The sequence below is a fragment of the Melanostigma gelatinosum genome (genome assembly GCF_949748355.1).
Source record: "Melanostigma gelatinosum genome assembly, chromosome: 21".
In the NCBI taxonomy this organism is placed as follows: Eukaryota; Metazoa; Chordata; class Actinopteri; order Perciformes; family Zoarcidae; genus Melanostigma; species Melanostigma gelatinosum.
In genome coordinates, this window is record NC_136654.1 from 7,398,278 (window position 1) to 7,422,489 (window position 24,212).

The following is a 24,212-nucleotide window of genomic DNA, read 5'->3' on the forward strand; positions in this document are numbered from 1 at the left end:
AAAGCTTTGGTGAAGAGTGTTGGAAGCCTCTTTGGGAGTTTTTGGAGTCAACAAGACTCGTGAATAGAATTTGGGAATTATATTTATTTTATTTTGTTTTATTTTATTTTGTGTTTGTTTGTTTGGTTTTCGTATTGGAGAATGACTTTCCTTAGTCCACACTCCAGATTAGTGGGTGGCGGTAATGCACCTAAAAGTTGTTTGCCAACCGCCATTTAAAACAAAAGAAGAAGAAGAAGAAGAAGATAATGTTTAGGGTCATGCCGTTAGCAAAACAAGATAACGACAGTTAACGTCACGGTACTGGTGAAGTCTTGCAGCGTTCTCACAGACCTCCGGAGAGGGACAGAAAGCAGAGGTGACTATGCTAACTAAACTTTAGCCACAGTCTGGTGCAGCCAGCGAACATGTCAGTCTGTTTACTCATGTGTATGCTAGTTGATGCTAACGTGGCTAACCTTAGCCAAACAGTCACCTTGCATCGTGTTATGCTAACTTGTGTAGATAGCGTCAGTAGCTAGCTGTAGTTAAGTGCTTTCAATAAACGAACTAAAGTCTGAGCCTAGAAGTGAAGATAGTGATAGCTGTACTTGAATTAACGTTGTTTAACGGATGTTAATGATCTCAGTTCACTACAGCAGCTAACAAAACGTCCAAATGTTAGTGAACCGTCCCAGTGCCTGACTAGAGAGGTTACATCACACTTGAACTCAATTCACTTAATAACACATGACGACAGTCTGGCTGATGCTTTACTGAAGCCGTTAAACACCGGGTGTTTAAAAGCTGGCCAGTAAAGACGTGCAGAACATCGATAAGCTTACTTCACCAGGCGAGTGTCTGTCAGTCAAGATAACGTTATCTGTCTAAAGTTCAGTAATGGCTTTGTCTTCAGTGGGATTGGTTTAGCGTCAACATTACTCTTATACTAATCACATTGATTGAAATATATTTTTGTCTTTTAGAAATGCAGTCTGTGGTAAAACAAAACTTCCATTTGGAGACCGAAGGAGACGTAAACAAACTCATCAACCTGAAGCTCCATGCATCCTACACCTACCTTTCTCTGGTAAGATTTATGTCACATTATCATTAACGTTAATCCACAGCAGCTGTATGACTAGTCGTGTTTGTTGTGCAATGTAAATCCTGTTTTTGCACAGAAATATACCAATATTATTGGTATATTATAGTTACTATGGAGTCGGTAGGCGGCGCCCTTTCCAGGACCCCTCCCACCGACTCCAAGAAGGCCGGATACTCCGAACTGCTGTTTGGTGCATAAGCACAAACCACAGTCATATGGAGCTAAATCCAGGTCAAAAGTTTCGTTCACTTGAAAAAAAAATGTGAACCTGAAAGTCCCAAAATACAGCAATGTATTCAAAATAAAAATAAGCGAATGAAAAGTTTTTTTGGGTTGAATATAATTTTGATTCACTTCTGGAATTTTTTCGAATACATTTTTTTTTTCAGTTTTCACGTTCATATATATTTTGATATTTGAGTTCTTATATTTTTCAGTTTCAGATTTTATATTTTCAGATTCAAATCTTTTTTTTTTGGGTTTCAAATCTTTTTTTCACGTTCAGGTTTTTTTTTTCACGTTCAGGTTTTTTTTTCAGTTCAGACTTTTGACCCAGATCTAACGTGGGGGGCGTGGTATCAACTGAGAGGGGCGTGTCATCATGAGTGACAGCATAACAACGAGGGCTGAGGAGTTCCTCAACCACGTTGCCTTCAGGTAACGTGGGCACCGCGAGAATTATGATTCAACACTTTCTATTCACCATATTCACGTGATTGAAAGTTTAAAAAATGACGCTAGAGCCAAAATTCTGTTTAGCAAGCTGTTTTAGCCTCTACTTGGGACGAATCACAGTAAAAGAGCAATAAACTATGCCATATTGGGCCGTTCAACTACCACACTTTAATATATGACGTTTCGCACTTCCACACACCACTGTGAACGCAGCGTAGTATCCTTGTGATGGCGTCCGCTCCACCTGGACCGCATGCTGGCGCCAGCGCGCAGGTAAGAAATCGAATACATTTTTTTACAGATACTAGAAATTATCCTAAATATTATAATGATAATTGTAAGATAGCGTCATACATAGAGGGAGAAGATTTATTTAAGTGGGGATTTCGCCAAAGCTAGAAATTAAGCAACTAGCTGAATGCTGTTAGCTTGTGTTTGTGAATTGTTCCCTCCTTACACTGACCAGCTCAAGTCCTTCAATGTGTGTTGTCTTTCGTAACAGAATGTCGACTATTGTGAAGTCAAACTAAAGAAATAATTAATGAACTCATGTTGCAAACCGGAAAGGAACCTTTCGGCAGTCCGAGTTGCCGCACGGACTATAAATGAGGTGGCACACAACATCAATAAGGAAGGAAGGAAGTGAAGCGAAGCCGCAAACTGAAGCAATGCTTAGCGCAAAAACATCCAACCCCGTGCAAACAGATCTACAAACGCCAGAGAGGCAGCCGGTAAGACACCAAGCCCATCAGGAGACCCAGCGGACAATTGAAAGTAAATGTTTGTGCAGGCGATAGCCGCTAGTGTTAGCCACGGGGCCGAACCGGCAGTGCGGTCGTTAACCCTATAAATGCCAGTGTGTGTCATGTTTGATTCTCATTCATAATTTAATGATGTCATGATTGTTTAGTGAGCTTATATGTAGCAGAGAAATTAGTTAAAATGATTATGATATTATATTATTGTGGTGGCATTATTTAAATTAAGTAAATGTAAAATATTTAAAATCTGAAGTTAACTTAATGAAATCCCTAAATGCATTAATAATAACAGTTGGAGAATTTATGTCGCACTTTGTTTAATTTAAGAGGGAAAAGGAAATAATTGTTAAAAATGTATATTTTCCAGAACATTGTAAAAACAACCCTTTTCTTGTTTATTGGTTCAAAAGGTTTTTCACCTACCTGCTTGCTTGCAAACTACTTGCTTACTTGCAAAGTACCGACTTACCTGAAACCTTGAAATCACAAAATAAAAGAAGATAAGAGGAAAAGAAAAGTGTGGTTATTGAGTGAAGTCCAGCAACTCTGGGTAGATGTCCAACTCCTTCAAGTGGAGATTGCACAAAGAAGGGGAGAACTTGACAGTGAAAAACCGCCAGTACCATAAAGCTGGCCAGGAAAGTACAGGAGCTTAAAGCTGGAACAGCAGGAGCAAAAAACCTGGAATCCTGGAAAGGGAAAAGAGTGGAGGATAAAGCACCATAAGCAACAGAAGGCGCCATTGGAAACTCCACTTGTCAAATTCACAATTAAAGAACCTTAAAAATAAAAGTAAACATGGCTAATCAAGAAGCTGGAAAATCAGTTGAACAATTGAAACTTGAAAGAACTACAGCCAAAAGAGTGTTTTCCCGTCTGGTCAACAGTATAACCCGGTCACATACGGACATGTCTGAAGAAGAGCTCAGAGACAGTTTCAACAAACTCAAGGCACTAGGAGAGAACGTCATGGAGGCAAATGATGAGCTGGAAGCTGGCTTTATTGCAGATCTCGAAGCAGAGCTGGAAACGGATGAAGTCATGTTAACGGAGCAGGGAAAAGCCGACCTGGAAAAAACTACAAATGAGTGCCAAGAGAAGCTGAAGGAGGTCAAGAGGTTGGTCCAGAAGACTCTTTGGGTCAATTTTGGAAGTAGGGAAATGTCTATAGCACTACAAGCAGCAGAGGCAGCATGCGAACGCGTCGCTGCTGTGCAACCAAACAGTAACCAGGAAGCGTATCAATTCATGCTGGACCAACTGAAAGGGTTGGTAGGAACAGCAAAGGACACGCATGGCCAATGGAAGCAGTGGGCCCCACCAGAGGCTCAGGGGGAGCTTCAGAGGCATGTGAGAGAGCTCGAACTTCACGTCCCCTTGATGGTCTCCAGAAAGGCTGACTTCATACAAGCAACCATAAAGGAGGATACTGATAGACAAGCCCAGGTGAGAGCTACATCTAATTATCGGATACCAACCATCAAGCTAAAGCCAACAGCCCTCCCCAAGTTTGGTGGCATCAAACGTGATTTTCACAGGTGGAAGAAGGACTGGGAAGCGCTGCAGAGTCAGGGAGAGCCAACAGGCTCAAAAGAAGTGAAAAAGGTCCAGCTACTAGACAGCCTGGAGGATAAGATCACACGAGAACTTCGGCTCACGGCTTACAACACATCTGATGACATCTTCCGTGTGCTAGAGAACCGCTACGGCAACCAAACATCCATTGCCATAGAAATAGTGGAGGAGATACAGAAGATGCCAGCTGTCAAAAGTCACCAGCCACGGAAAATCGTCGACTTAATTAAAACTGTGGAAAAAGCACTTCAAGATTTGAGTGACCTTGGAGACACAGGTGCTATAAAAAATCCCCTTGTGACTAAGTCCATTGAAAGTAAACTCCCGGAGACACTTAAGAAGGAATGGCTTGTGTATGCAGCTGACAGGAGGAATGATGTGACTTCAAGAGGTCGGTTCGACGGTCTCTTGGCATTCCTCAAAGACCAGGAGAGCATATATGAACAGCTTGAGCAACTGATGGAGGAAGAGCCAAGCAAGAGAGAAACCAAGGTGGAGCCAAGATATGCCAGAACCAAGTCAACCAAATCAAGCAACGACCAGGAAGGGTGTGTGGTCTGCAGTGATGTAAAACACAAGTGGAAGATCTATTTTTGCAGACAGTTCCGAGCGCTGAAACTAGCAGAGAAGAGAGCTGCAGTAAAAAGGTTGGGAGCATGTAAAAAATGTTTGGAGGTTCATGGCGATGGCTCACAGTGCAAACCTGGATTCCTGTGCAGAAACCAGGACTGCAAGGATGCAGATACTCCTGAGCATCACTTCTATCTGTGCCCCAACGCTGAGGCAAAGAAAAGCAGCGATGGTCAGAAGAGGAGCAGGTTCGGTCCGGAAGGGGATAAAGGCAGGAGGAAGTACACAGAGGAGCAGGAGGACTTCTTCGGGAAACTCTCACCTGAATTGGCAAACCAATGCCGAAATGTGTTTTCCAATACTGCATCCAGGGCTTTCAATACTGTCAAAGACCAACCAAGCCTTTTAGGGGAAAGCGGACTTCAAGAGCTGCCAGTACTGATGATGCTTGTCGAGGTCACAGCAAACGCTGGGCAGAAAATTGGAACATTAATCGATTTGGCTTCTGACACCAATTACATAACCCACAAGACTGCAAGGAGGCTAAACCTCAAAAATGAAGAAGTCGCACTTGTCGTCCATGGAGTTGGGGGCATGGAGGTTCGTGTAGAGACGAAACGATACCTCCTCAAGATCAGAGTGAAGACACCAAAAGGCACTCTCAGAGCCCACCAATTGGTGTGTTATGGACTGGACAGCATTGCAGAGATACATAAACATGTGGAACCAAAGGAGCTCCAGAGATTCTTCTCAGATGCACCGCTGGATGAACTCCGGAGACCTAAAGAAATAAGTCTGCTCATTAGCCACAAAGAAGGTCAACTAGCGCCACAGAGGATCAGAGCTGTTGGAGACCTTGTGCTGTGGGACGGTCCACTGGGGAAAACAGTGGGAGGAACGCATCCTGAACTCTTTGAAGAACTCACCGTGTCAGCTCACATGTCGAAGACACACTTTGCGAGGTCGATGAGAGCAGCGGCTGCAAGATATGAGGAACAACTCACCAGCATGGTCCCAGAGGGTCCGCTGGCAAATAATCAAGGCACCATCCAGCTCTGTGAATCAAGCACTTCAGCCGTCAACCAAGACTTTTTAAAGTGGTGGAGATGGGACAGCATCGGCGCAGGATGTGAGCCAAAGTGTGGAGGCTGCCGCTGTGGGAACTGTCAGCCGGGTGGCAAGGAAATTACTCTTGCCGAGGAGCGAGAACTCCAAGTGGTGAAAGATGGTCTCACCTACGTCACAGGAGACGCCCACAGCAAAGAACCACACTGGCATACCAGATATCCATGGGTAGAGAACCCAGACTCCCTGCCGAACAATAAAAGGACTGTGGAGGCCACATTCCTCAGGACGGAAAAGCAACTGGCCAAAGAACCTGAATGGAAAGTTGCCTATACTGCTCAAATCCATGACATGATAGATCGGAAAGCTGCAACCAAGTTATCCAGAGACACAGTGATCAACTGGCATGGGCCAGTATGGTATGTGAGTCACCTCATTGCTCCAAACCCCCACTCTGTCACAACCCCTGTGAGACTTGTTTGGAACAGTAGTCAAAAGTTCAGAGGGGTGAGCCTGAACGACCTACTGATGAAAGGCCCGGATGTCCTCAACCAGATTCGTGCAGTGCTCCTGAGATTCAGGGGTGGAGTGCATGCTGCTCTGGGGGACATAAAGAAGATGTATAACTCAGTCTGGCTGGAAGAAAAGGAGATGCACCTGCATAGATTCCTTTGGCGTGATTCAGAGGACGAAGAGCTGGGGGAATATGCAATCACCAGGGTAAACATCGGTGACAAGCCAGCAGGATGCATCGCACAGCTTGCAATGCGTGAAACTGCCAACCTCCCACCTTTCACTCACCTCAAAGAGGAACGGCAGGTTATTCAAGAAGACAGCTACGTTGATGACATTCTCACGTCCCACAATGACTTAGACCAGCTGAAAACCATCACGGCGAATGTGCAACAGATTCTGAAAGCTGGCGGGTTCGAGCTCAAACCTTGGGTTTATTCTGAGCAAAGTGGGAGGAAAGAGTGCAGTGACAAGCTGGAAAAGGCTGCGGAAAAGACCATGGTCTTACCAAACCAGATGCGAGAGGAGGATAATAAAGCACTCGGCCTTGGCTACATGGTAGAAGAGGACAAACTCCATGTCATGGTGGGAATAAACTTCTCAAAGAGAAAGAAAAAGATGAGACTCAGCCAAAACCTTCTGCAGGAGCAGATAAGAGCCCAAACACCCAACCCCCTGACTCGGCGAGCACTGCTGAGCCAAGTGTCAGGGCTGTATGATCCAGTCGGCCTGGTAACTCCCATCAAGCAGAAGGGAGCTATCCTGGTACGTAGGGCATTCCAGGAAGCAAAGGGTGGAAGTGCACCTGTAAAGGACTCATGGGATACTGCGCTCTCAGATGCACTCAGGGAGGACGCAATAAAGCTCTTTGAGGAGTACGGCCAACTTGCCAAAGTCAAGTTCACCAGAGCACTGACTCCCCCAAGCTTTACTGATGGTCCCCTGGCGATCACATTCTCTGACGGTAGCGAGCATACTTATGGAGCAGTGATGTACCTCCGATGGAGTTCAGACCTGGGCCCGGTCATCCGGCTGGTGGAGTCCAAAGCAAAACTTACTCCTTTGGATCAAGGAGGGGATGCTGTCAAAGCAGAAATGTGTGGAGCAGTGTTTGCCTCGCGGCTGAAAAAGTACTTTGAACTGCACAGCCGAATCCAGATTCAGAGGTGGTACCATTTTGTTGATAGCCAGACCATCCTTGGTGCAATACAACGGGAAAGCTATGGCTATCAAACATTCTTCGCAAATAGGATCGGGGAGATTCAAAGCAACACAAGGGTCCAGGATTGGTGGTGGATTCCTGGCCCACAAAACATTGCCGACATTATAACAAGAGGAGCCAGCCATCAAGATCTCGATGAGGACTCAGAGTGGCAAAAAGGTCCAAAGTTTCTAAGCTTGCCAGTGGAGGAGTGGCCAATCACATCAGCCAAAGAACTCGCAGCCACTGCCAGGGAGAACGTCACAAAACTTCAAAAAAAGGCATATGCTGCTGCACTGACCAGAGCTCAGGCTAAGAAGCAGCAAGTGGAACACAAACTGAAACAGGAGGCACAAACAGAGCAACGGACGCTACCTGCAGGGTCCGCAATCCAAACGCTGGTGGATGTCAGGAGATACAGCACTCTGAGCCGTCTGGTAAAGACAGTTGCATGGATCTGGAGAGCAGCTAAACAGTTTGGCAAAGGAAGCCAAGCTGTGGAGAGTCCAAAGTGGGAGGCAATCTCCTCCACAGGAGTCATCTCTGTAAGGGAACGAGAGGATGCCCTGAGAGACATTTTTCTTGCAGCGCAAGAAAACACAACCTTCCCTGGCACTACGTTAGACAGGCTTGTGGTCCACAAAGACAAAGACACTGGGCTACTGGTCTGTGGAGGCCGAATACAAAGCTTCAAGGAAGCTCAAGTTAGCATCCCCCTCTTACCCTATGACGCCTGGGTGTCCAAGCTGATAGCTCGAGAGGCCCACAATGAAGGTCATGAGGGAGTAGCTGGAACCCTCCTAAAAATGAGGAGGAAGGCATGGGTCATTAAAGGGAGGAGGATCGCACAAAAAGTTGTTGATGGTTGCATGGTCTGCAGGAGAGGAAAAGCAAAGACGTGTCAACAAGTAATGGCTGACTTGCCGCCAGAAAGGACTGAACCTGCTGCGCCATTTGAGTTCACATCAGTTGACCTCTTTGGCCCTTACCAAGTTAAAGATGACGTCAAGAAAAGAGTGACACTTAAGGTCTGGGGAGTTGTCTTTTGCTGCATGGCAAGCAGAGCCATTCACACCGAGCTGGCAAACACCCTGTCAACTGAAAGCTTCCTAATGGCTTATCAAAGGTTCACGTCAATCAGAGGTCATCCAAGAAAGATGTGGTCGGACCCAGGCACCAATTTTATTGGAGCAAAACCAGTCCTGGAGGAGCTCTACAGGGTTTTGGACCTAGACAAAGCAAACCTTGAAGAGACCGCAGCAAGGAATGGAACTGAGTGGCAGTGGAAAATCCATCCAGCCGATTCTCCACACAGGAATGGTGCTGCAGAAGCTGCTGTGCGAATTGTAAAGAGGGCATTCCAGAATCTTGGGAATGAGGCTTCACTAAGCTACAGTGAGTTCCAGACAACTCTTTACATCGCAGCCAACCTAGCAAATGAGCGTCCAATTGACGCAAGAGTACAGAGCAAAGAGGACTGCATTCAGTATGTCACACCCAACACTCTCCTACTGGGCCGGGCCTCTCAAAGTGGGGACTTGAAAACCTTTGACTTTCACAACTACCCGTACAAAAGACTGAGAGCTATGCAGTCGGAGGTGACCAAGTTCTGGAGGAGCTGGAGCCAACTCGCTGGTCCAAACTTATTTGTCCGAAGCAAATGGCATACTGAACAAAGAAATGTTGCTATTGGAGATGTTGTGTGGCTGTGTGACCAGAATGCGCTACGAGGGCAGTTCAAGCTTGGCAGAGTCATCGGCACGACCCCAGATGATAAAGGCGTTGTAAGGGACGTCAATGTAAGAGTTTTCCCGAGCTACTGTGTCCCTGTCACGAGAGCTCTGAAAGGCAAGTCAATTCCCAAAATCAGGAGGGAAAAGATCCAAGCCACCGTCCTTCACAGGGACGTCAGGCGGCTCGTTGTCCTATTACCTGCAGAGGAACAGGCAGAAAGTCAAACGCAGCAGGGAAAGGAGAACCAAGTTTGCCTTTGAAGCTGTCGATCTTCACACCGTTTCCAGGCGAAGATCGAGTGGGAGGTGTGAAGTCAAACTAAAGAAATAATTAATGAACTCATGTTGCAAACCGGAAAGGAACCTTTCGGCAGTCCGAGTTGCCGCACGGACTATAAATGAGGTGGCACACAACATCAATAAGGAAGGAAGGAAGTGAAGCGAAGCCGCAAACTGAAGCAATGCTTAGCGCAAAAACATCCAACCCCGTGCAAACAGATCTACAAACGCCAGAGAGGCAGCCGGTAAGACACCAAGCCCATCAGGAGACCCAGCGGACAATTGAAAGTAAATGTTTGTGCAGGCGATAGCCGCTAGTGTTAGCCACGGGGCCGAACCGGCAGTGCGGTCGTTAACCCTATAAATGCCAGTGTGTGTCATGTTTGATTCTCATTCATAATTTAATGATGTCATGATTGTTTAGTGAGCTTATATGTAGCAGAGAAATTAGTTAAAATGATTATGATATTATATTATTGTGGTGGCATTATTTAAATTAAGTAAATGTAAAATATTTAAAATCTGAAGTTAACTTAATGAAATCCCTAAATGCATTAATAATAACAGTTGGAGAATTTATGTCGCACTTTGTTTAATTTAAGAGGGAAAAGGAAATAATTGTTAAAAATGTATATTTTCCAGAACATTGTAAAAACAACCCTTTTCTTGTTTATTGGTTCAAAAGGTTTTTCACCTACCTGCTTGCTTGCAAACTACTTGCTTACTTGCAAAGTACCGACTTACCTGAAACCTTGAAATCACAAAATAAAAGAAGATAAGAGGAAAAGAAAAGTGTGGTTATTGAGTGAAGTCCAGCAACTCTGGGTAGATGTCCAACTCCTTCAAGTGGAGATTGCACAAAGAAGGGGAGAACTTGACAACTATAATTCGACAGTGGCTGCAGCTGCACAGAGCCTTATAAATGTTGCTTGGCGTCACTGTTTACAGAACTTCGTCGTTCATCAGTGTGGCTCCTCACATCGTTATCACTGTGGTTATCTCTATCGTTATATAGTTCTTGGTGTGGACGGACCTTTAACGTTAGTTTACACAGCATAACCTTTGCAGTCCTCTTTGTTGTTGTATTCTGATACGTAATTTAGGCTATGATAGACGCCTTCCAAGTTGGCTCACTTTGCATACGTTTTAAGTAATAACTTGCATGCTGTTTGTTTGCATGTATTTCTTCCACGTCTGCAGAGGGATCTTGATGTCTTCAGGATGGGTTGGGATAATCATCCTTTAAGGACAGAGCAAAATCTGTCCCCACAACAACTGTGGACAATCGGACTCCTCCAGAATCCTGTTAATGCTCCAGACCTGGCAGAGGTAGCAAATCTAAGTTATTTTTAAGCAAACATAGTATTATACATTGATAGTTTTGACCAGTGTTTCTACTTCATAGAATAGCAAAGCTCACACCATTTCCTTGAATTTATTTTAGACACAAGCATTGTGCATAAAACAGCTTTTCAACACTGTAAAGGAAGCCCTCAAAACTTATACCATGAAAAAAACATCTTGGTACAACTGAATTTAGTTTACTTTAGATTACACTACCAATTATAATTTGGGGTAAGAAAATTGAATATTGCTTAATAACAGATGTGTCAAAGTATTTTTCAATCACCAACGTCAAATTAATGAGAGAGATAACGGAACAAAAATGTGTTCAAATGCTGATCAGGGCTTGTATCTCTTTGTTCACATTAAAACTAATTAAATGATACTATGTTGATACTTGCATCAGCATAGTATCAGTTATGTTCACATGTTGATCTATTTAAAATCTGCTTACCTTTATAGTTTTACTTTATGTCCTCTGATTTCTATGTGACAAATGTTTAATTAAGAAATCTGCTTTTTTTTCTTGATGAAGGAAATCGAGGATGCAGATCTTGATTTCAACAGTGCCAGTGAGCAAAATGCGACCAGTTCTGGAGTGATTCTTCCACCCATTGCATGTCCCCTATGTGAGGAGGATATGGCACGCCTTAGGGCCGCTATTGATGTTGCTAGACCATCTGAGTCCTACGGCCGAGACATTTATTTAGCTGTATTGAACTGTGTACTAACTCATGTATCATAAATGCAAACGTTGTGTTTCAAGGGTTTTACCCCTTTAACACCAACAAGTATACAATGAATGTGTTTTAAATTTGTATTTGTTGTGACTGGCAACAGTGAAGCCACATGTAAAAAGAAGAATAAATCGTATAAAATCTTTTTTTAATTCCAAACCTTAACATTTTGTTCTCTTTTATAAACAGTCAACACAATTTGTGTGTGTATGGAACTCATTTTTCAAAACAAGTATTTTTAAATATTACAATTAAATACTTTTCTTTTCTCAGAACATGAGAGTATTAAAACAGCAGTTTTTGCTAAACATGAACGGAGGCAAAAAAAAAAAAAATGGAGGGTAGAGAGAGACAATTGTCTACACATTGTGAAATTCCTGCCCGAGATGAAAAGCCTCCATCATAACCTTTTTCAATTCGACATATGACCTCATATGTCGTACGGGTAGTGCAATTGTCTTTGTACATGCTGAGACGACAGGGTAACAGATGCTGTGATGCCCAAAGTCTGCACTGCAGTCGTGGTTAAATCTGAGCATCACAGCAAAATCCTTCTTCTCGGATGGGAGAAGTGGGATGTGACCTTGGCCCGTGATCCACTGCAGAAACCTTGCAGGTGTGATGGACCGTGGGCCGTCTTCGTCCTCTTCATGATCTTCAGCTATGAAGCAAAGAGAAGAAAAAAATAAAGTTATGCGACAGTTTAAAATGTAGTTTTCCTTTTTTACTGCAATGCAGGTCTTTAGATTTAAAGAAGTGAAATAAACAGAGGTACTCTCGGTCACAGAAGAACAGCTGATCCAAAACAAATGTAATCAAATGTGTGATTTCCTGAGGTTTGGAGATATTCGACTGTTTCGGCCAACCACAATGGTTATAAATGGCATTCTGTGTTAACATTAAGTCTTTTTACATAGAATGGAGATATAGATTGGCCTTTGTAAAAGTTCTCATTAAGAACTAGAGGTTTAGGAAAAACAATTCTCATTTGTATGTATAATGTCTATGCAGTTGTGGAGTGTAACTAATTTAATTTACTAACTTCACTTAAGTACTATTTAAAAGTACTTGAAAGTACTTTAAAAGAGCTTTAGTTACTGGTTACTTTGCAGATTTAGATTATCAATACACATTACTAAAATTAACTAAACTAACTCTTGAACATGGAGGGCCAAAATCTGCAAAGGGAAACTCACTTTGCACGTTTGGCATTGTGCTTTTGGCATACTTTTGAATTCAATGGCATGGTAATGGATTTACATCAAACTCATGTTGCAGAGGCACAATAAACAGGGTGTTTCTCCCTGACCCTGTAACACTGCGAATTAGGGTCCCAGTGTAGCCATGAGAATCAGGAGGAATCATTATCAGTCTCCTTTTACCCTGCCCACCTGTAAATGCAACATTGTTTAGATCAGTTGTGTTTGTTTGGGTTACTTATTTGAATGGCAATGTATTACAATGGAATTTATATAACAAGTTTTCTCTACCTGCAGCCTTGTAGAGTAGCCATCCTCCTGTCAGCCCCTGCATCTTAGGATACTCATCTTGTAGTAGTCTGAAGAACTAAAAGAACAATAACATAGGGACTAAGTGATGTCTACATGCTTGAAGAAAAGCCAAACACCTTGCTCTTGCTGTCCCTGAGAGAGGTTCTGTGCGAGCACATTTATAAGGCTCTGTGCAGCTGCAGCCACTGTCGAATTATAGTCGACATTCTGTTACGAAAGACAACACACATTGAAGGACTTGAGCTGGTCAGTGTAAGGAGGGAACAATTCACAAACACAAGCTAACAGCATTCAGCTAGTTGCTTAATTTCTAGCTTTGGCGAAATCCCCACTTAAATAAATCTTCTCCCTCTATGTATGACGCTATCTTACAATTATCATTATAATATTTAGGATAATTTCTAGTATCTGTAAAAAAATGTATTCGATTTCTTACCTGCGCGCTGGCGCCAGCATGCGGTCCAGGTGGAGCGGACGCCATCACAAGGATACTACGCTGCGTTCACAGTGGTGTGTGGAAGTGCGAAACGTCATATATTAAAGTGTGGTAGTTGAACGGCCCAATATGGCATAGTTTATTGCTCTTTTACTGTGATTCGTCCCAAGTAGAGGCTAAAACAGCTTGCTAAACAGAATTTTGGCACTAGCGTCATTTTTTAAACTTTCAATCACGTGAATATGGTGAATAGAAAGTGTTGAATCATAATTCTCGCGGTGCCCACGTTACCTGAAAGCAACGTGGTTGAGGAACTCCTCAGCCCTCGTTGTTATGCTGTCACTCATGATGACACGCCCCTCTCAGTTGATACCACGCCCCCCACGTTAGATCTGGGTCAAAAGTCTGAACTGAAAAAAAAAACCTGAACTGAAAAAAAAAACCTGAACGTGAAAAAAAAAAACCTGAACGTGAAAAAAAGATTTGAAACCCAAAAAAAAAAGATTTGAATCTGAAAATATAAAATCTGAAACTGAAAAATATAAGAACTCAAATATCAAAATATATATGAACGTGAAAACTGAAAAAAAAAAATGTATTCGAAAAAATTCCAGAAGTGAATCAAAATTATATTCAACCCAAAAAAACTTTTCATTCACTTATTTTTATTTTGAATACATTGCTGTATTTTGGGACTTTCAGGTTCACATTTTTTTTTCAAGTGAACGAAACTTTTGACCTGGATTTAGCTCCATACAGTCAGAGCCTTGCTCCCCGCAACCCATAGGCGCACCCATAGGCCCCTCGTTCTCCGGGGAGAACTCCAACACAGCGGCGCTCAGCCGGGGGCTCGTGAGTATCCCCACTCCCGCCTGAAAATTTGTTTTCTTAATAAAACTTTTTATTTCCCAGATTTGAATGATCTTGGTGTCTATTTGTAGGTAATAAAGGTATCGGGGCAAATGGAAAGCATTAACGCCGACATCGCGATCGCATATTTTGCCTGAGTAACGGTCGATAACGCTAATCATTGAAACTTGAATTCACACTATGACGGTTTAACTGTGTAACATGAATAAAGAATGGTACCAAAACATCCTCCGAGAGCAACTTCTCGCCAACACTGCAAATATTGACTCTTTGCATAAATTTCCCTCTTTGCATGGGGTTCCTCCTCTCAACACGTGTCTGCACTGTAATCCCTGAATACTGTGTCTCTCTCATCTCTTCTAGGGGATGTATTTTGACAGGGATGATGTTGCCCTGCCAAAGTTCTCCACTTTTTTCCTGGAGCGCTCGATGAAAGAGCGGCAACAGGCAGAGACGCTGCTGGAATATCAAAACATGAGAGGAGGTCGAATTTTGCTTCAGATCATTGCTGTAAGTCCAGTTTTTAGCCGGCATTTTCAAGCCATCATTGTTACGATTGATATAGATATATTTATGGAAGTATAAACTTTCTGTTCTAGAAACCAAGTAGAGAGGACTGGACAGGTGGTCTGGATGCAATGTCCTTTTCCCTTGAGTACCAGAAGTCCCTAAACACATGTGTCCTTGATGTGCACTGCAGAGCTGGCATCCACACTGACCCTCATGTAAGTCTGGCACAGACAGACAAATATATCGACAGATAGAACTGCTATTTGTTCTCAAGCTATTGTTTAGCTGAGAGATGGTGAATATGAAACAAACGGCTACACTGTTGCAAATTAGAAATACTTTTTATAGCATTCTTTTACACTCTGTTTTTTGTCTCACTTCTTTTGTAGCTGTGTGACTTCCTCGAGCAGCACTTCCTCGCCGATAGCCACGACACCATCAAGAAGCTGGGCGACTACATCTGCAGTCTGACCCGCATCACTGCGTCTGAGACACACGGTCCTTTGGGAGAATACCTCTTTGATAAACACACTCTGTAAAGGTCACCAGTACAACGAAATAAGCTCCGTATTTCAAAAGATTCACAGAGTCAACAGAATAACAGCCTCAGAATGTGCGTTCTACTCCGTGAAGAAAACTACACAATATTGTCAGTTTACAACAAACTTCATTCGTGTAGTATGGGCACTAGAGGAGTTATAAGGAAAATAACTGAAAATACCTCAATTTTACTTCAAAACCACACTGAAAAAATAATGTTCTCATTAATATGGTGCTAAAAATTGCCATTTTCCTCAGCAGTTATGAGTCAGTTGTTCATTTAGACTCTGTTGTATCATGTCTCATGCATTCCAGTGTTTCCAGTGTGTTTTAACCTTCATAAATGTTTGGTAGAAATGCGTACTATTTTGAGTCAAACAGATGATTTAAGATTTGGAATATAATTGAAACAGTCAATAAAGCCAGACTATGCAGACGTAACACGTTTTGTCTTCTTTCACAACCACTTTAACAACTGTGTGTCCCATTGTTGAACAGACATCTGATCGGTCATGCAGTCAACACTTTCTGTCAAGTCTGCCCGTATAGAACACTGAAGATAACAGTGGGACTTTGCTGAGTCACTGATGGGTGGGAGCTTAATGTTTAACATTAGGCTACCAGACAGCGTGTGGTTACAATGACCATGCTGCTTCTCAGTAGCATGGTCATTCGTCTCGAATGACAACATTTGTTTTTCAACACAATAAGTTGCTTACAATACTGTTGCTTTGGTGGTTGGAGCTGGAGCTCATTTTGAACTGTTAACTAGTATTGGTTTGTAAAAATGACCCAGAGCCCAAAGACACCTTCACAATGTTTTCTCCAACCAGCAGTCCAAACCTTTAAATTATAAAAAAAAAAAATTTAAATAATTAAAACAAAGGGAAAAGCAGCACATCTTCACAATTGTTAAAACTAGAACCATAAAAATATTTCAAGCATTTTTTTTAAATCATGAAAATAATCTTGCATACTGCTGGGCAGTTAGATTTCTTGACAATGCATCATATTAAGTTTGTAATGTATAAAATCTTAATTTGTGATTAAAGCTGTCAGGTAACTGTAGTGTTGGGGTTTAGTATTTTCAGATTTTTGGAGTAACATCCACAATTCCCTCTGTAAAAACCTTTGACTCGATGTGTGACATACTGTGTGTCTTGGGATGTCAACAAAATGTATTTTTGAACTTTGAGCCCGGCTTTATCCAAAGCACATTTATTAAGATAATACCTCGTTGCATCAGGGGATGTGCTAAAGTTCACATGGAGAATATGTGCAATGTACAGAGATAATATAAATCTGAATGTAGGTTTTATGTTTAAAATGGTTCATGGAACTGATATCATTTTTGATTTAATGTTCTTTGAGTTTTGGAGATTTTGTAGAAATACATTTTGGGTCATGACTAACTTTATTGCTGATGCAAGTGTTTTTAATATGAAAACACTGTTTTCTCTTAATTCGTTTGGTGCTTTATACAAATGTGAAGTTTACTGAATCATAACTTTGTGGAATAATTATAGCTCTTACAGAAAAATAAGTGAGATGAGCAGTTCTTCAATAACTTTGCGAAGAACCGTTGTTTCCAGGGCGCTGTCAGATTGCAAACTGACATTTCATCCAAGAGAGGAGCAATGGTGTCATTCAACTCCTTCTGAATTATTTCAGGAGTGAATTATTTCTTTTTTGAAATGCCATATTGACATGTCAGATGAGAGCTCGACCACCAAAGCAACAGTATTGTAAGCAACTTATTGCATTGACAAACAAATGTTGTCATTCGAGACAAATGACCATGCTACTGAGAAGCAGCATGGTCATTGTAACCACACGCTGTCTGGTAGCCTAATGTTAAACATTAAGCTCCCACCCATCAGTGACTCAGCAAAGTCCCACTGTTATCTTCAGTGTTCTATACGGGCAGACTTGACAGAAAGTGTTGACTGCATGACCGATCAGATGTCTGTTGAACAATGGGACACACAGTTGTTAAAGTGGTTGTGAAAGAAGACAAAACGTGTTACGTCTGCATAGTCTGGCTTTATTGACTGTTTCAATTATATTCCAAATCTTAAATCATCTGTTTGACTCAAAATAGTACGCATTTCTACCAAACATTTATAAAGGTTAAAACACACTGGCAACACTGGAATGCATGAGACATGATACAACGGAGTCTAAATGAACAACTGACTCATAACTGCTGAGGAAAATGATAATTTGTAGCACCATATTAAGAGAACATTATTTTTTCAGTGTGGTTTTTAAGTAAAATTGAGGTATTTTCTGTTATTTTCCTTATAACTCCTCTAGTGCCCATACTACAAGAATGAAGTTTGTTGTAAACTGACAATATTGTGTAGTTTTCTTCACGGAGTAGAACGCACAGTGTGAGGCTGTTATTCTGTTGACTCTGAATCTTTTGAAATACGGAGCTTATTTCCTTGTACTGGTGTGACCTTTACAGAGTGTGTTTATCAAAGAGGTATTCTCCCAAAGGACCGTGTGTCTCAGACGCAGTGATGCGGGTCAGACTGCAGATGTAGTCGCCCAGCTTCTTGATGGTGTCGTGGCTATCGGCGAGGAAGTGCTGCTCGAGGAAGTCACACAGCTACAAAAGGAGACAAAACAGAGTGTAAAAGAATGCTATAAAAAGTATTTCTAATTTGCAACAGTGTAGCCGTTTGTTTCATATTCACCATCTCTCAGCTAAACAATAGCTTGAGAACAAATAGCAGTTCTATCTGTCGATATATTTGTCTGTCTGTGCCAGACTTACATGAGGGTCAGTGTGGATGCCAGCTCTGCAGTGCACATCAAGGACACATGTGTTTAGGGACTTCTGGTACTCAAGGGAAAAGGACATTGCATCCAGACCACCTGTCCAGTCCTCTCTACTTGGTTTCTAGAACAGAAAGTTTATACTTCCATAAATATATCTATATCAATCGTAACAATGATGGCTTGAAAATGCCGGCTAAAAACTGGACTTACAGCAATGATCTGAAGCAAAATTCGACCTCCTCTCATGTTTTGATATTCCAGCAGCGTCTCTGCCTGTTGCCTCTCTTTCATCGAGCGCTCCAGGAAAAAAGTGGAGAACTTTGGCAGGGCAACATCATCCCTGTCAAAATACATCCCCTAGAAGAGATGAGAGAAACACAGTATTCAGGGATTACAGTGCAGACACGTGTTGAGAGGAGGAACCCCATGCAAAGAGGGCAATTAGTATATTTCAGTGCAAAAAACAGGATTTCATACATTGCATAACAATACGACTAGTCATACAGCTGCTGTGGATTAACGTCAATGATAATGTGACAGAGATCTTACCAGAGAAAGGTAGGTGTAGGATGCATGGAGCTTCAGGTTGATGAGTTTGTTAACGTCTCCTTCGGTCTCCAAATGGAAGTTTTGTTTTATCACAGACTGCATTTCTAAAAGACAAAAATATATTTCAATCAATGTGATTAGTATAAGAGTAATGTTGACGCTAAACCAATCCCACTGAAGACAATTACTGCACTTCAGACATAACGTTGAAGTTAGGACTCCTGTTTTGTAACACAAAACTGTCCAGAAGACAAATAAATGTTTCTTACCTTTCCTTTCCTTTCACACTCGGATAACGTTATCTTGACTAACAGACGTGTTCCCTCGCCTGGTGAAGTAAGCTTATCGAAGTTGTGCACGTCTTTGCTGGCCAGCTTTTAAACACCCGGTGTTTAACGGCTTCGCTAAAGCAGCAGCCAGACTGTCGTCATGTGTTATTAAGTGAATTGCGTTCAGGTGGGATGTGTTGACGGCCTCTTGCTTTAAGCAGGGCCTGCTGTGGGCGTTCCCTTGTTGCCGTGCAGGTCCCTTGTAGGCGGAGCCTATCAGTACAATTGGGAGCACCTGGCCAGTCTCCCAGGGGTATTTAGGACCTACCTGCCGCAGTCCGCGTTCTCCTCTGTTCCTGCAGCACCGTGTTTTCGGTTGTTGAGCAATAAATGTACCTCTTTCCGTTTAAAACCCCGTGTGACTCAAACCACACCATAAAATACACATGCAAGACGCCTATTTTACCACTTGGTTCCCCTTGCAGCACAGCACAAAGCCCCACACGAAAAATAAAACAGAAGATGGCCCATTCAATTGATTAGTTAAAGGCACACTAAATCGAATAAGTCTGGTGGTGGTTTGTTTCAAACTTCCTAGACTGGAACACTGTCCCCTCCCCCAGTTGAAGACATGCAGGTGACTAAAATCTTTCTTCTTGGCTGATGTGCCTATAGGCAATGGCCCAATCCCAATGTCCCCCCTAAACCCTCAAACCCTGAACCCTCAAGGACTTACTGACGTCACCTAGTGAGTGGTTGAGTGTGAGAGACTATGAGGCCTTGAGATGGTGTAAACACTTTGCTGCAACATATCACGTTACCATGAAAACGACAAAAATATGATGTACAATTGTGTGTGTATATTTTATACTTTGTACTCCCTGATTTGAACGTCTTCCAGCCTCTTTCACAAGATGAGAACTTCATATCATCTATTTACTCGTTTTTGTCAAAACAGCTTCAATGACAAAATCAAATATTTGATGAATAAATAAATAAATATCTTCTGATTTCATATTTATTTTTTGTTCCATCTTTAACCCTGAATGTTTCTGAGTAAATTTAATAAGACAGGCTGAACACACGTGAGCCGTCCTCTTTGTTTACCTTTTTTTTTTACTACATGCGTCCACTGGTTACCCCGTGTTTCACGTCACATTGCAATGATTTGTGGGTAATTCCCTTAGGCTAAGTCAGCATACCACGCTGACTTACGGAAAGGGTTCATAAAGGGCTCAACATGTCTACGAGAGACCTCAAACACTTAATGTGACAGTGGGACGGCCCGAAACCCTCACGGACTTCGCGGGAGCGCGCCTCAAAGTCCGTGAGTCCGTGAGGGGGGGACATTGGGAATTGGCCATAGACTCTGCCCCCTGTTGCCAAGGTCCTAATGGTAGGCTGGCTGTTACCTGCCTTCCCACATAATCAAAGAGAAAACATGATGACTTAATGAGAGCAGCAGTGTTTACAAAAGCATCATTAGGGAATAATTAAAACGGGCTGTAGTGTTGAATATGCTGTAATCTAGAAGAGAGCCCTCATAGTGAAAAAAAGCTGTTAATTGGCTGACCCCACTGACAAAATCCATGTGTTGATAAGACACTCTTCTTACAGACTCCAGCGGGAATATGATGCAACCAAGTATGTAACAATACAAAGACAATATTACGTTTTTGTTGCCATGTTAAGTGTTCTTTCATTTTGTTTCCCTGCGCAGTTTAGTTGGTGATCTATGAGAGGAGGCTGTTGCATGTTGGATTGGAGCCACTGAGATCTCCAGATGTAGAAGTGCAAACAAGTGGCAGCATGCCTGGGGATTACTGTTCACAGTGCTCTAAATACGCGTGTGTGTTTTGTACAGTTAAATGATAAACCAAGGGATGGGGAGGATGGAATATCCACTCTCACTGAAAGATGTTGGTAGACTGCGAGGACAGCTCTGCTGAGGGGATTAGTGTCGGGTCGGATGCACTACAATCTCTTCAATCCGATGGATAAACACAACCACCCCTGCCATGTTTTATCGCTCCCTTTTCCTCCTCAACAAGAAGAAACCTTAAATTGTTCAACATGTGTGAAGTCTTTTAACAGTGGAGTGGTAATGTACAAAAGGGTGACTGTCGCACTTCTTGCATCTTTGTCCAGACACATGCAGCAACAGATGTGTTGTCAGCATTCTAATATCGGGAGGAGGGGAGGGGGCGGATTAAATCACAACGCTGTGATTTGACTTTGAGCGCTTTAGCTTTGATAGAAAGGGTTTTGCAGTGAGCCTGCCAGTCAGAGTCCGCAGCGTACCGAGGGAACGATGCTGGGTGTGTGAGGGCCACAAGGGAAGCGACAAGAAATACACTTCGAACCAAAAGTTGCTGCAAAAGCTCTGTCGGCATAGAGGGAATTAAAGGGACATATCAACAGGTGAGATGAATATGCATTGATTTCAAACATTTCTGTTTTGATTCAGAGCACCACATTGAACATACCCACCTAAATATTTAGTGCTCCTCTTTGTTGTTTTTATGTGAATGATTTTCCTACAGTGTCCTATGAATCTGAAATAATCCATCACACTCAATAAACGTCTGATAGGAGATACCTATAAATGTGAATAGATGTCATTAGCGTTTTCATTTCGGTCAGTAATTTGAGAAAAGTTCTGTGATTCCAACAAATATGTTACTTTCTATGTACATTATATTCTTAAAATTATATATATATATATATATATATCATTTAAAAATGTAATATTACATATAACATGATTGTTTTTATTATTATTTAAATTACTTTAAAAAGTATGTGGATAAATATACTTGAAAAATACCTGCAATTTTTTCCTGACTCCACTGGACTCCGTTTGAAAAATACCTTTCATAAAACTTTTCAGGGGAGGAGACCAACCCCTGTTTATTTATTTATTTCAGCTTTGAGGAGGGATTTTGGATTAATACTCTAGGGCCACAGATTAATCCAGTTACATGCGTAGACAGTGATGAGAGAAAAATGGGGATGGGTCAAACGTGGGAGTGAAAGCGGGAGAGATGACAGAGAATGAGAGTAACAGAGGGATTTGGGTCAACCATGTTGAGCATCTGGCTTAAAGATGTCCTATGCTCTTGAACTGTACAGCAATGCATGGACATAGGGATTACATAGCGCACATACGCAGTTGTGTTATCTCTCACTGCAGGAGCTGACAGAGAATCTAACAAACCAACAATAACTGCACTGATTCTACCATTTTGACAGCTGCCATGAGGCTGGACAGCGCAGGGATCCGGGCCCGGAGGGCTGCGGAGCCGTCTGAACCAGAGCAGGAGGAAGCAACAGAGCCGGGTCACCATGAGCACTCCCCTACTGAACACCATGAGCATACAGAACATCACCCCGGCCACGACTACAACCACATGAAGGAGAAGTTCATGACTGAGCTTGGTCATCTGCCAAGTAAGCCACTCCTAGAAGTTCAGAACGTAATTTACTTTATGAAATAAGCTGTTATATATTTTACATCATCTTAGGTTATCATTTCACAGAGAAAATCCACCCCAGTACAGAATTGACATATGATACATAAATAATATTACATATTGTGTGGACCAGTGTCTTTTTTTAAAGCTTCAAGGTGTTTGAGTTTTTTTGACTTATGATTTATCGGACTATGAGCTTGTTTTCTTGGTCATCGTACCGACTATTTGTGACGTTCATACCCATGAAAATCGAAGTGGAAAAGGAGCACAAGACTTGTTTTTCCCTTAAATGAACAACTGCTGCTGCGGTGCTGTGAGTAAGGCACCTACTGGTGAGCTGTGCTGCTGGGGACTGTGGTTGTACAGCTCAGAGTGTGTTATTATCTGATTGTGGAGAAGGGTGTTGCTGACGACACACATGCATGCTCATCAAACCGTCTCCAGAAAACAAGTGCTTGAAAATGGCGCTCTCAGTTGTGCTTTCAAGCTTTTGAAAAGGAGTTTATGTTCAACAATATTGTTGGAACTCGTAGCAGTAAACCGATTTATGAATGTGTATTTTTCTTTGACGTAATCTCAAGATGTGTAAAACATGAATCCTCTTGAAAATCCTGATGCGTACGATTTTTTACAAAGCCTTCGACAGAGAAGGTAGTGTTTTTAAAAGTTAACTTCAAAATCTGTTTCAGATTCATGATTTTTGTGTTTTTTGGAGGTCTGGATTTTTCCACATCACTATTGCGAACATATATCAGCTATATATCAGGGGGTCCGACATCCATTCATTTCTGCCATAATCAGCATATTCCCATTTTGCATACTACTTATGAGTGAATTCACCTTCTTATTATTTTGCAGTTCCCGTGTGGGCAGTAGCAGCCATTGTTGTGGTGGTCCTGGTTTTGGTGGCATGCTTCCTCTTCTGCCTTTTCAAGAAATGCTTTGGGAAAAAGAAAAAGCCAAAGAAAGTGAGGGAGAGGAAGACAGGTCGCCGCAACAAGGAAAAGGAAGGCGAAGGAGAGGCTGGGGAGAAGGTACGTTATGTCCAGCAACACGTGATTGTATCATCTTACCTGATCTGGATCTTCATGATGAATATCCAATGCACTTCTGTCTTAATCTGGCAGGAGGGAGAGGTGAAGAAGGAAGGAGAGGAACAGGAGAAAGAACAGGAAAAGCTGGGAAGGCTGGAGTTCTCATTGGACTACAACTTCACAGATACCCAGGTAGGTTCTGTGTGAAAACGAAATCATTATCAGTGGCGTCAAAGGTATTCATATTAATGATTAGAACATAGGGACTCTACAAATATCTACCAGGAAGGAATTGATACACTTTTGTCATGGCCACTGATCATTCTGACACCTGTTGTCTTTCCTCTTAAGCTCATAGTGGGTATTCTTCAGGCTCAAGACCTTGCTGCTATGGACATGGGGGGAACCTCAGACCCCTATGTCAAAGTCTTTTTATTGCCAGACAAAAAGAAGAAGTATGAGACCAAAGTTCAACGCAAGAATTTGTGTCCTGTTTTCAACGAGACTTTCATCTTTAAGGTACCATGTGCCTGACATCGTGCCTTGTCTTTAATCTTTCAATCCCTGAATGGCGTCTGTCAAGGTATCCCTCCCCCTAAAATATCAAAGCAGAATGTTTTTAATCGTCTCCTGTCGCTGTATGGTCCTTGTAGTTGTCTGCATTTGAGAATTCGACAACGCAATAAACAAAAT

At 42.2% G+C, this 24,212-nt stretch overlaps 4 protein-coding genes across 4 annotated transcripts in view; 2 read left to right on the forward strand and 2 right to left on the reverse strand.

Moving 5' to 3' along the window:
* Positions 1 to 224: 224 nt before the first annotated feature.
* LOC306794797 (ferritin, lower subunit-like) lies at positions 225 to 15,839 on the forward strand. Its single transcript, XM_079293006.1, has 5 exons — positions 225 to 358; positions 966 to 1,069; positions 14,721 to 14,867; positions 14,957 to 15,082; positions 15,257 to 15,839. The coding sequence occupies exons 2-5, from the start codon at positions 968 to 970 to the stop codon at positions 15,404 to 15,406; spliced, it is 525 nt and encodes a 174-aa protein (XP_079149132.1). The 5' UTR covers positions 225 to 358; positions 966 to 967; the 3' UTR covers positions 15,407 to 15,839.
* LOC306794799 (uncharacterized protein) lies at positions 11,861 to 13,637 on the reverse strand. The gene is made up of 3 exons (XM_079293008.1): positions 13,488 to 13,637; positions 13,031 to 13,106; positions 11,861 to 12,201 (listed from the first exon to the last, which is right to left on the reverse strand). Exons 1-3 carry the CDS (start codon positions 13,530 to 13,532, stop codon positions 11,900 to 11,902), a joined length of 423 nt encoding a protein of 140 aa, XP_079149134.1. The 5' UTR covers positions 13,533 to 13,637; the 3' UTR covers positions 11,861 to 11,899.
* Positions 15,840 to 17,505: 1,666 nt separating the features above from the next.
* Positions 17,506 to 19,153, reverse strand: LOC306794798 (ferritin, lower subunit). Its single transcript, XM_079293007.1, has 5 exons — positions 19,013 to 19,153; positions 18,744 to 18,847; positions 18,405 to 18,551; positions 18,190 to 18,315; positions 17,506 to 18,021 (listed from the first exon to the last, which is right to left on the reverse strand). Exons 2-5 carry the CDS (start codon positions 18,843 to 18,845, stop codon positions 17,872 to 17,874), a joined length of 525 nt encoding a protein of 174 aa, XP_079149133.1. The 5' UTR covers positions 18,846 to 18,847; positions 19,013 to 19,153; the 3' UTR covers positions 17,506 to 17,871.
* Positions 19,154 to 22,269: 3,116 nt separating this feature from the next.
* The window catches only part of syt5b (synaptotagmin Vb), a gene marked incomplete at its 5' end in the record, with an annotated part of 3,280 nt that continues 1,337 nt past the window's right edge, over positions 22,270 to 24,212 (forward strand). Inside the window, 4 exons of the mRNA XM_079292998.1 lie at positions 22,270 to 22,462; positions 23,344 to 23,519; positions 23,613 to 23,711; positions 23,871 to 24,038. Coding sequence (XP_079149124.1) covers positions 22,270 to 22,462; positions 23,344 to 23,519; positions 23,613 to 23,711; positions 23,871 to 24,038 — 636 coding nt within the window. The remainder of the gene's footprint in view (positions 22,463 to 23,343; positions 23,520 to 23,612; positions 23,712 to 23,870; positions 24,039 to 24,212) is intronic.